General features: G+C 34.5%; 1 protein-coding gene and 1 non-coding gene across 13 annotated transcripts in view; one reads left to right on the forward strand and one right to left on the reverse strand.

The window, feature by feature from the left end:
- The window catches only part of Cntrl (centriolin), an 89,789-nt gene that overhangs the window by 46,641 nt on the left and 30,420 nt on the right, over window positions 1–12,728 (reverse strand). For 9 of the 12 annotated variants that reach the window (XR_007351193.1, XM_048813170.1, XM_048813175.1 and 6 more), the window contains 4 exons: window positions 8,879–8,998; window positions 7,820–8,048; window positions 6,362–6,471; window positions 3,065–3,259 (listed from right to left, as the gene is read on the reverse strand). Coding sequence is in view for 10 of the 12 variants with exons in the window: in XM_048813170.1 (XP_048669127.1) it covers window positions 3,065–3,259; window positions 6,362–6,471; window positions 7,820–8,048; window positions 8,879–8,998 (654 nt within the window). In the remaining 2 variants the exon portion in view is untranslated. Of the gene's footprint in view, window positions 1–214; window positions 958–3,064; window positions 3,260–6,361; window positions 6,472–7,819; window positions 8,049–8,878; window positions 8,999–10,783; window positions 10,840–12,728 lie in introns of those variants that run through there. The other 3 variants (XM_048813178.1, XM_048813173.1, XM_048813179.1) reach the window with 3 other exon arrangements.
- On the forward strand, window positions 12,140–12,242 carry LOC125619677. The gene has a single exon (XR_007351219.1). It is a non-coding gene; the product is annotated as a U6 spliceosomal RNA (small nuclear RNA).

The raw sequence follows: 12,728 nt of genomic DNA on the forward strand, positions 1-12,728 counted from the left end.
TTCACCATTTAAAAGTCCACTGAAACCACTTCATATGCAGAACAAAAATTTGGTTCAAAATACCATGTGCATAAAACACATGGAGCAACAGTAGATCCTGCAATGTTCACCCCCATGGAGCTCACAAAAGAGTTATTGTAAAAACAGGAACTTACATCTGACTCCTCCTCCTCCTCTAAATCCTTTGTACACAGAGAGAGAAAATGATCCGTACCTTAACTTAGAATTTGTCCTGTTAAAACTGAGCCGTTGAGCACAGAGAAACTGGGCGGAACGCTTTCTAATGCTATCTTCAAACTCATGTGCACTTCCCTCTCTGACAGCCACATTTTTGCAAGTTTCACGAACCTCAGTAACTTCCCAGCGCCTCAAACCACATTCCTGGCCAAAAGTGAGTGGCAGCCCAGCCTGTCCAGTCACTAGAGCCTCTGCTGGCAGGCCCCACCCTCCTAGCTTTAAATCATAACACAGGAAGCTCCCCAGGGCCAATCACGCCCCAACGCCACAGAGATCGCAGAGATCGCCACAATGGAATTCCCTCCAGAGAACTGCTACCTTTTGCTTCCATTAGGCATTTCCCGACAGGAGAGATCAACACAATCTTCTTAATCATATTTGCTAATGTGATATTTTGCTTCTGGCTACGAATAACTAACATGTGACCTGATTTTTAAGTGGTACCTTTTCCTTTTGAAACTTAATTTAATTAATATATATATTTAAAACCTGACTGAATTAATGTTAGAATGCTCCCTTTTTGGGGGTGTGTGTGGGGGAGTCTGAGGATTGAACCAGGGCCTCAAGAATGCTGGGCAAGCGCTCTACCACTGAGCCCACCGAGTTAATTTTAAAATAATTAATTTCTTTAGATCTCTAATCCCTTTGTGAGGAGTTGGCATAAGTAAGGACTCTACCTCTTCCTAAAAGGGTGATTTGGGGGCAAATCACTTACTTTCCAAATCACATTTTCATTCTCTTCAAATTGAAGGAAAAAAAAAAAAAAAACTGACACAAACCTGACATGGATGGGATGATTAAAAAAAAAAAAAAAAGAGGTTGCAGCATATGCAAAATACTGGCACAATGCAAGACATGTGGGTGCTTAATATGTTTGTTTTCTATAATATCTTTAATTACAGTCCAACTTTTACTTTCAAATTCTATTTACTATTCAGAAAGATACTTTTATCTAACTAGATAATACAGGTCAATTAAATAAAAGTCTATCTAAGTCTAAAGAAAAATATAAATCACACTCCTGATTCTTTCTCTTTTGCTAAACGGCTCACATTTTGTAGCCTAAAAGGGGTGCCTACCACTAGCCAATATGTGTAGCAACTTCAAGTAAATTAGAAAAAGATATTCCTTCTAGGTGAACAAATTAAAAGAGATGCCCTCTGGTGTGGGGACCAAGAACTAAGAACTAACTTTTAGTAGTTTTAAACAAAACCAAATGGGAAACTTAAACCTGGTTTGTATGTTCCACCCCTACTAGCACAGACTGATTCTGGCTACCTTCAAAACTTGGACAACATTCCTATGTCTCACTGTGCCCCTTTCTATATGTAATTCTTTACAGAGATTCAGTGAAAATTAAACTCTCCATCTGCCAAACACACAACCTGGCTTTTAATTAGACTCAGATTACGGAACTGGAAGGGGCAGCACATGAGCCTGTGGGCTGTTCCTTCCTACCCCCCAGAAGGCAAACATTTTTAAACAGAGGGCTGGTCCCTAGAGACACAGATAACCTTACTTAGATGGTAGCTTTCTAAAACAAATAAATGCAATCAGATATTATCAACCTCATTACACATGCAGAACTTTAAATAAGCAATTTTTCATCTAATAAAAATTCTTTAAAATAAGATTAATTTTGGTTTCAATTTTAATAAACTCTCAGGCTTTTATTAGAAAGGACTTCATAAATGTGGAAGCTAGAGAGAGAGAAAAAAAGGAACAAAATAAAGGTATCTCACAGAATAGAAGAGAGGTAATAGAGTAGATAGGGAGGACGGAGGAAGAGAAGACATGGGAAAGTACTGGGGTACAAAATGTACCAAATTATGCTATGTCCATCTACAAATATATTACAATGAATCCCACTTGATTGTATATATAATCATAATGCACTAAATTAAAATAATGATAATAGAAGGGAGATTAGTAGAGCAAGTGAATGGGGGGAAAGGAAAGGGAAAGTACTGGGGAATGAGATTGATCAAATTACATTATGTGCATGTACAAATATGGCATAATAGTTTACTAAAACATTTCAAAGAATATTACATAACCTGTCAAGTACTTAAAGCAATTACAATTGCATGTTAGATTCTGTGATAACAGTTAATTGAAAGATCTTAAAAGTTTTTAAAAAAGATATCCTTACTATTCAAAATATGTCAGGAAAATGTTTAGGAAATATTTTCACTTACTTTAGGAATACTAGTTCACATACAAGCCATTAGTAAGATTTCTCAGAGTACTGAAAGAAAGACTTGAGCCTGACCCTATCAGTCAGTCACCTGACCACATCTTAGGAAGACATACTCCTGAGAAAAGTTTCTTTTTAAGGACAAAAAAATATTAAAACAACAAAAAAGCTTTAGCAGAATATTTGCATAAAGGATTAAAGAGGCAGAAAAAGAACTTTGACCCCCTTCAGCAAGGAAAGAGAAGGAGTTAAGTTTGGAGAGCATCTTGGAGCAAGTTTCTTTAGTTCTGAAATAAAACGAAACTGTTAAGTGTACTCTGCGGCTGTCATTTACTGAAAGGTACTTTCTTGAAGACTAGTTTTGTTCTGAACACATTCACACATTCCCTATGTATATACACATGTATTTATGTATATGTATAAATATATATGACACATACGTACATACATATATACATATAATGTATATAAATTATACATACATATATGCACATCACTTAAATTATACATCAAACCAAAAAGAGACATGCAGAAAGGACTCTACTGCTAAAAATAGTGAGACAAGTACTATCTAGAGAGAATAATATTCAAATGTCCATAGAACAAGTCTAAATTTCTTAATTTACTTACATGTTTTGGGTCTTTGGAATCCAGGGTATCCATGGCTATTTGCAGGTCCTTGATCTCCTTCTCCTTTTCAGCAATTTCTTGTCGCTGCTTTTCCATCTGCATTTCTAGATCCAGAGTTTCCTGGCGTAATTTATTTAGAAGTTGTATTCTACCACTCAACTGCTTGAAAAGAAGGTCTTTTTCTGCTTCTGAAATCTAATTCCCCCACACCCCACAATTAACAAAGGATAGCAACACTGATTTATAAAGACAACTTCCACAATGTAAAAAATATTTTATGTTCTATCAGGTTCCACCCACCTTTTTTTTGGTCCTGTGGATTGAACCCAGGGACACTGTACCCCTGAGCTACATCCCCAGCCCTTATTTATTTATTTAGAGACAAGGTCTCACTAAGTTGCTGAGACTGGCCTCAAACTTGCAATCCTCCTGCCTTAGCCTCCTGAATGACTAGGATTACAGTTGTGTACCACCACGCACAGTTTTCAGATTTCTCTACAAATTAAAATGTGGTAGTTATCTAGGCACTCCCCAAATATATCTTATTAAGTAGAAAACCTTATTATTTTACTAGTTTGTAAAAACTGATAATTTAATAGGTACAGTTGTCATTCTAGTATAAGCAACTTGTAAAATATTAATCATAAACCTAATTTACAGATAGCTGATTTTACATAGCACTTACTATGTGCCTGGTACTGTTCTGAACTCTTTATATACTTCAATTTACTTCTCAAAGCATATAAAGTAGAAAGCATATTTATTGTAATCTTACAGATAGGGAAACTGAATTATGGAAAATTTAGATATATTGCCCAAGGTCACACTAGGAGATTAGATGTGTGAAAAAACATGCAAATAGAAGCTTAGAAGGAAATAAGACTAAATATTGTGATGATTATACAATTCCCCCTAATCACAATACTTTCATAGTTAGGAAAAGAATTTAAAATTCTGTGTTAACTAGATAAGATCATCTCAACCACAGAATTATAAAACATAAAAAGCTCTTGTTAAAGCCAGGTGTGACAGTACACACCTTTAATCCAAGTTACTCAGGAGCCTAAGCAGGAGGATAGCAAGTTCAAGGCCAGCCTTAGCAACTTAGAGAGACCCTGTCTCAAAAATAAAAAAATTAAAAGGGCTGGGAACGTAGCTCATAGAGCACCCTGGGTTCAATCCCCAGTCCAACAAATAAACACACACACACACACACACACACACACACACACAGTCTAAATATTTTTCAGTGCTTTTCCTATAATACTGATGCTGTTTAACTACATATTTCCTTTTTACTTTTTAAACGTGTTTATTGTCTACCAGTCTATCCACCAAGGAGGGACACATGTCTGTCCCACTAATTAAATTGAAATTTTTATTTTACTGGTAAGAACGAGGCTGAAACTTACCTTAGCAGGTCAAGTAAATAAGCAGTGTAAAGAACAATTTAGGGTTACATTTACTCATTTAAATAAATAATTATTTTTCCAATCCTATTTATAAGCATCCATTTATTTTCAAATCATGTATATTATTAACATCTACCTGTATAGTCAGTTTACTGTAAAATATTTAACTATTAAAACCATCTTGAGGGACTGGGGTTGTGGCTTAGTTGCCTAGCATGTGAGATACTGGGTTCAAGTCTCAGCACCACATATAAATAAACAAAATAAAGACCCATTGACATTTAAAAAATATTAAAGACAAAAAAAATCTTGATGCTCCATCCACCTGGCTTCCCACTTTCAATTCATCTGGAAGCCCTGACAGTTCTCCTGCCTATCTGACCTGCAGTTTGGTTGGCTTTCTCTCCCTAGCCACCGCCATCTTCCTGATTCATTCATCCTGTTACTGTTTCTTGCTTGAACTAAATACCAGCCTCTTAACCAATCCACAGATCTTCATTCTCTCTCTCATCCCATTTCACCATTAAGCAGTAGTCAAAGTGACCGCTTATATAGACAAATAGATCAGCCATTCTACTTAAGCCCTGCAAAGTTTCCCACTGCATACAGAATAAAATCCAAGATTCTTAAAATGGCCAATGAAACCTGGCATGGTCTTTAACCTCATGACTCTTCGAATTCATCGTCCAGTACACTTTCCTTCACTCAGCTGAGGAATTTTTACTATGAAGCCTTTTGCAAACACTGCCATCTCTGCCTGGAATACTCTTTCTTCTAACTCTTGTCTCTCTAGTTCCTTCTCATTCTTTGTGTCACCTCCAATCCCAGCACAATGGAACCTGCCCATAGACCCAGCTACTCGGGAGACTGGGCAGAAGGATCACTTATATCCAGGAACTGTTAGACTAGTCTGGGCAACATGGTGAGACCCTGGTCTAAAAAAAAAAAAAAAAAATCTAAACACCACCTCCTCAGAGAAACCTTCAAGAGCCCTACAATCTAAATTTTTTTCAGTATTTTTCCTATAATACTGATGCTGTTTAACTATGAATTTTCTTTTTACTTTTTAAACTTGTTTATTATCTATTTCTCCTACAAGTCTGTTCACAAAGGAGAGATTCATGTCTATTTTGTACATTACTCAGGAGCCAGTCTAGTCAGGCATATAGTAAGTTTCCAGTACAATCCAGCCAATTTCTAGTTTCTGTATAATCTAAAAGTAACACTATAGTATATCTTTTAAAAGAACCTATGGTTTGGACTTCACATTTTTTCAACCTATTATGATTATAGTTATCATTATAATTTTAAAATATTGATTCTTACAAGTTGTAAATAAGTATGCATTTAAAAATGAAAATTTCAAAATACTTCCCTTTGTGAATCTCCCACACCATCAAATTACATCATGGACTTAACTACTCACTTCTGCATGAAATACTTTGGTTATTTCTCAGAATAAGCTACTTTCATCTTTTTTGTATATAATATATCTTTTTGGTTTGTTTTTTATTTGATAATGTTCATGCTATAGTTTTCTATAGCATTTAATCTGGGTCCCATTATCTTAAAGGTGGAGGGTGCTTAATTAGTTAGAAGACTCTCTTGGGGAAAGTAGTCACTTTCACAATGTAGTAGACCAAATACATCTTTTCACATGAATTTTCAGTCATTTACTTCTATATGCTTTATAAAATGTTGAAGACATCATCATGAATGAAAGGATAATTGAGAAATGCTAGAATCACATTTGAATTTGAAATTCATTATTCTGTGATTAATTAGACTGTACTGACTTTAAAATAAACATATTGTTATAAAGGGAAACATGTTTCATTTTCACTTTTTCATTTCCTCTTAGCATGGCTGCTTTGCTTTTACATACTTTTTTCCGTTGTATAGCTTCTTCCAGTTGTTTAAATTCTTCAGTAGCTCTTAAAATTTTTTGTTCTGCCTTTTCTATTTCATCATGTAGTTCTGACAGTCGAGTTTGTGCTGTGAATTTAAAAACCATATACACACAAGCAAATTCTGAAATTTCTACCAGATTTTTTCTTTGCAATAATCTCTTCTCTCTCAATTAAATTCTGTCATTATATCATAGACATTTTAAAACTTACTTATGATAGCTTTCATCTCTATTAAATATTTTAAGAAAAAATTGTTTTGTGATATGCTATAGAACTATAATTAATCTTTTTGTCTGTAAAATTCTTAACATAAAAGGGACAATACTTGAGATTCCCAATGTTAGTGAACCATTTTGAGAGAAAGAGGATTTTATTGAGAAATATACACTTTGTATGCCACTAAGTCATAATTAGGATCAGTGTATTGAAACACAACAACCCTGTGTTAGAGGCAAATACTTTATGATAGTATTCAAAAACGAATCCAAATTTATTAAAAAATCCAATACTGGAGGTGACTTCAAATCAATCACTTTTTACCCCGAATTTTAGATTTCTTTCTCCCTCTCTCTCTCTCCCTCCAATGAAACCATGAGTCCCCTGAAGTTAGTATGCACACGTATCTTGATTTATTTTTCCTTTACCTTTTAGAGCTTTACATATAATAAAGGCAGACAAGGAGAACTCAGCTTCTTATCTCCCCTTGCAAAGTCAGTCTTTACTAGTCATCCATATTTTCAGCTGACAGTCAAAGGAAGATGAACTGCTAATTTGATGGTTCAATGGGCCACAATTACTAGCGGGATATATAAATTTGGGTTGGCTTTCTCTTTCTTCAATATCTACACAGCTAAGTGGATAGCTATGTATGACACTGGAGGGGCTTCTACAGTGCCTCTTGGCTTGACTTCTTCCTCTATGTGACTTGCCAGAGGTTTAAGATCCCTCGAATTAGATTGGGGTATGGAGGGATGGTGGTAAGGAAGTATGTGGGGCCCATCAGGAAGTCATAGGCCAACCTTAGACCCAGGCCTAAGGAGAGTGATCTGTTTCAGCCTATCCAAAGCACAGCTTCAGGTTTTGGCTACATGTATAATCATCAATAAAAGTGATTCTTTACCTGTTTTACTTATTATTAATTACGTCTTTTAATGCATACTTCTATGCTTATTGGCAGGATGGGATTTATGCATTCTTGGATCCCCTGGACATGTTCCCATTAAATTCTGGTCAAAAATACCACTCTCAACCATAAAAGGAATAATTTTTTTAAAATCTGTTCAATAAGTCACTACTTTTGTTTTAGACTTTTCATTTTAATGACATATAATAAATACCATCAGAATGTTTAATTAAAAGAGTTATAAAATAAAATTGGCCTACATATTCAATCTTTTTATATTTCTAAAGAATTTAAAATAACTTTGTTTAACCTGCATTTATTTTTCTTTCTTTATCTTCCAGTTGTGTGTCCAGTGGTGCATGGGCTCTCAAGTTCTCTTGTGCATTTCTAAGTTGTTCTCCTTCATTTGGTCCCATCTTCTTGATCTGTATTGCCTGGGCATTACTGATAATGAAAGTTTCTGTGGCAAACATATTTCTCTTGTATCTGGATTTGCCAATGTAAGGGCTTTCATCTGGAACTTTATCAATTTCAGCATACTAAAAGCAAAATAATAGATTTATGGTTTAATAACAAATGACATTATTCATTTCATTAGTGGTAAACATGTCACACAATCACCAAAGTTTTGCTAACCCTAAATCTTAGAAGCTAAAAATATTATTCTTTTATTCTTAATATACTAAAAAAAGGAATTAGACCTAAAAATGGTCTCAAAAGGATTCTTCCTCCTACTACCAAACTGTGACAGTTTGGATTAGCTAATTAAAGAACTGCCCACACTTATGTGATTTGTAGCACTGCTTAATCTCTTAATCTCCCAATCAGAAATCTGGATGTTTCATTTTGGTTTCTTGACTGACTGACACAGTAAAATCTCAATGTAATCAATTTTAATAATTAGGCTTTAAAATTTAAACAACATGTGATATTATTAAAAATCATTGGTTTTTAGAAGTTAAGTAATTCCCCTATTTCCAATGCATTTATGGCATCTGTGCCAGTAATGGTTGACTAATTCTGAACCTAGTAAGTACTGAACAAATCTTGTAGGGAGATGACTATCCCATGGCACTTTTTCCAAAAGTCTGGATTTAAGAGAGGTAACTGAGAGTTAAGGAAGCTGTTTTTGCTTAGGGAATTGGTTGTGGGCAAAATTCTCTTGGGTCTTTTACCTCTTTAGGATATTGCTCTAACTACAGGAGCCAAATAATTCACAGATACAACCAAAACAGTTTACTCTGCTGATTGCTCATAATAAGAGAGTGGAATGATTAGTAAAAAAATAGTCCCTTAAATTTCCCTTCCCTTCCACCTCACTTCATGCTGGCTTTAATTCTGGATTACTAAAGAATTATAAATAGCTCACCTCTGATGGATAATAATTTAGTGGCTCAAATTTAGCATCAATTTTATAAAAAGCCAATTCCTGTTCGAGCTCATACTGCTTCTGACATGCTCGTGTTAGTTCCATGGTCTTCTGTTTTAGCTATCAACCCAATTCGATGAGACAAAACATAGTTTCAGTGAGTTAGTACCAAAGTGCAATGTTATGGCAATTTCTCATCATTATTAATAACTATATTGTAAAAACACTATAGCAAAAAGCACAACACTCAGAATTTTATCTTAATTATCTATTATAAAAAATGAAATACAAAATTATTATTTCAGAAGTGATCACATAAAAGACCTTTGAAGTTTACATGCTATTTCAGGATACAAAGAAAATATTTAAATTTGTTTTACCTAAATGTAAAATAGTTCTGTATCAATTATCTTTAAACTAGTCTAAGTATCTGTTTCATGATGTCCCAAGACTTAGTATTAATTTATTTAACTTACTCTTGGTTTTAATGATATCTTCAAATCATGGAGGAATAATATTTGACAGTAACTACAGAGCAGTGAGAAGAATGATATTAGAGATTACTTTTAACTGTACTGTTGTCGTAGTATTTGTGGCTAATGGCTTCTTAAGTTTTAAATGTTCAGAATATCATTATTTGTAACAGAGGATAAGGAATTTAAACAAGCTCCATCAGATCCAAATATGTAATATTAAAATTTTAATAAAGTAATTATACTATAACTTTTTAGTTACTCAGAAAGTTTTGGAACTGGGAGAAGAAGGATATATGAATCATTCAATATAATTATCTGAACATATAAATAAACTGAAACTCAGATTGGTGAATTGACTTGTCAAAAGATTAGTGGTGAAAGCTAAGTATTTTACTACTATCAACACAAGCCCTTTTTCTATTACATCTACTCTTCGAGTTCATTTCAAAGGTCCACTAAGTGATTATTATCTTTACTTTTGCCAGTATCTGATAAAGATCATGCAGAAATATTTCATAAACATAAAAATGCAAGCAAAAAAGAATAAAACATAAACAAACACAAGCATTTTACAAGGTCAGGAAATCAGTCGTGCACAATTTAACTTACAGTCACCTCCTGATAATCTGTTAAAATGGAAGTAACACTGATCTGAGTACTAATTCTGTGTGACACCCTCATTTGCTATCTCACTGGAATTAAAGGACTTGTCTTATTGCATAGCTTACAGCAGAAGAGACAATGTTCAATTCCAAGAGCCTGGTTTCCAATCTAACATTCTGCTTATTGTCCCAGTGTCCTGCTGCAGGGTGCCTAGCATATTAGCCATACTTATCTTTTCAGTGAATGCTCATAAGGCTTTGAGTCTCAAGGAAGCAACTCAATCAACAACAATCCTGGGCTTCTCTCTCCATAGCTCATTGACTATAGGGCCAAACCAAAGGTAAATGTGAGTGGAATCATGGAGTGTGCATGTACTGGTATCTATTAAATAGCCTATGTGTTTCAAAGTCCCTTTGTGTCTCTTATAGCTTTAGGCTTAGTATATAGTTAAGTACTCAATAAATGTATGTTGAAGAAATGCATCAATGTCTGCAAACTAAAAGTCAAAGGAACTGGAAAGTAGGTGAGCTGTAGCACTCACTGGCTATTAAAATCAAGAGATGACTGTAGTTAACCTGTTTACCAACAGGAAAAATAATACAAATTCTTTCCCCAACATTCAAATTTGTTCCCCTATGTACACAGTCATTCAAAACATAATACATACACAGGCACATTTCTCAATGAGGCAAGCCAGTTTCAAAACTTAAAACAAAAACATATGAATACAAATTATCATGCAAATCATGAAAAACATAGTATGCAGTTCAGCCCTTTAAGGAAGAATACCTTTAAGAACTACCTTTAAGGAAGAATAAAGAACTACCTTTAAGGAAGAATAAAGAATCGCAGAAAAGGGCCTGCAAGAAACCAAAGCAAGGGCTAAAAGAAGAAAGAAGCAAACAGATACTGTCAATTGGAGAACTCTCAGATGTGATACCACAAGTGCTCTTTATTGACAATTTACCACAGGAAGGTATGGCTATTAGTACTTGCATTGTTCCTATATGGACATATCTTATCCCCACTCCAAATGTGAATAATAAATTTACCACCTTCCCTTACTTAGCTCGATTCATTTCAAATTATTTTCACATTCATAATCTCATTAAATCCTCACCAGTCTATAAAGCTGGCAGGACAAGCAAATCATCCTCATTTTAAAAATAAGTAAACAAAAGGATAGAAATGAAACAACCTGCACAAGGACAGAATAAATTCAATTAACATTTGTTGGGGTTGTGATAGGGGACTACTACAGTTTAAGTGGCCACTGAAAGACTAACTTCAATGCAATTTTTCTTTTATAAAGAAAGTGTTCTAATGCATGAGCAATTATTTTATAAAACTGAAAACCAAAGCAGGGTGCAGTGGCACATGCCTGCACCCATTTACTATGGAAGGTGAGGCAGGAGGATCACAAGTTTGAAGCCAGTCTAGACAACTTAGCAAGACCATTCCCCCACCCCACCTTGGGGCAAAAAGAGGCTGGTGATATAGTTCAGTGGCATAGCACCTAACATCTAACATGCAGGGGTTCTGGGTTTAATCCCTAATACTACTACAAAAAAAAAAAGGAAAACATTATACAATTGTAGATAATATTACCATCAAATATTCTTTAAAGGATAACAGAAAATATTTTTCAAATGTATATTCTTAGACTAATGCTCAGATTGTTTTTAAACATATAATAGCCTTTGTAGTAAGAGAAGTCTAGGCAAAACAATATAAATGGCAATTTAAAGAATAAATACATAATAGCCAATAAATATATATGTAATATTCAGCTTGCCAACAATTATGGAAATGAGAAATTAAAACAATAATGAGATTCCATTTTTTTCTATTATATTTATAAATTCAAAATAACAATATCCAGCTGAAAATTGGACACTTTCACTTACTTCTATGGAAGTATAAATTGGCCATAAGCTTTTTGAAGTGGGTATTCACATTTATTAAAAATTTAAAAGAGAATTACACAGTAATTCCACTCAAAGTGATTTATGCTGAAGAAATACTAGTGTGTATGCATAAGGCACATACACACACACACACACACACACACATAGATTTTGTAGTACTTATGTCTAATACCAAAAAAACCATCAACATTAACTAAATTATAGAGGATCCACTTAATAGAACACAATTTAGAATTTAGAAAGAATGAGAAAGTGCTCGCTTCGGCAGCATATACTAAAATTGGAATGATACAGAGAAGATTAACATAGCCCCTGCACAAGGATGACACACAAATTTGTGAAGCATTCCATATTTTTATCCAAAAAACCAAATGCCGAATGTTTTCTTTGATATAAGGAGGCTGATTCATAGTGGGATAGGGAACGGGAACATGGGAGGAATAGACGAACTCTAGATAGGGCAGAGGGGTTGGAGGGGAAGGGAGGAGGCATGGGGTAATTAATGATGGTGGAATGTGATGATCATTACTATTCAAAGTACATGTATGACTATCTTATATTTGATAAAGGGGCTAAAAGCATGCAATGGAGGAAGGATAGCATCTTCAACAAATGGTGCTGGGAAAACTGGAAATCCATATGCAACAAAATGAAACTGAATCCCTTTCTCTCGCCATGCACAAAAGTTAACTCAAAATGGATCAAGGAGCTTGATATCAAATCAGAGACACGGCGTCTGATAGAAGAAAAAGTTGGCTACGATCTACATACTGTGGGGTTGGGCTCCAAATTCCTCAACAGGACACCCACAGCACAAGAATTAATAACTAGAATCAACAAATG

This window comes from Marmota marmota, unplaced genomic scaffold, assembly GCF_001458135.2.
Source record: "Marmota marmota marmota unplaced genomic scaffold, marMar, whole genome shotgun sequence".
NCBI classification, from domain to species: domain Eukaryota; kingdom Metazoa; phylum Chordata; class Mammalia; order Rodentia; family Sciuridae; genus Marmota; species Marmota marmota.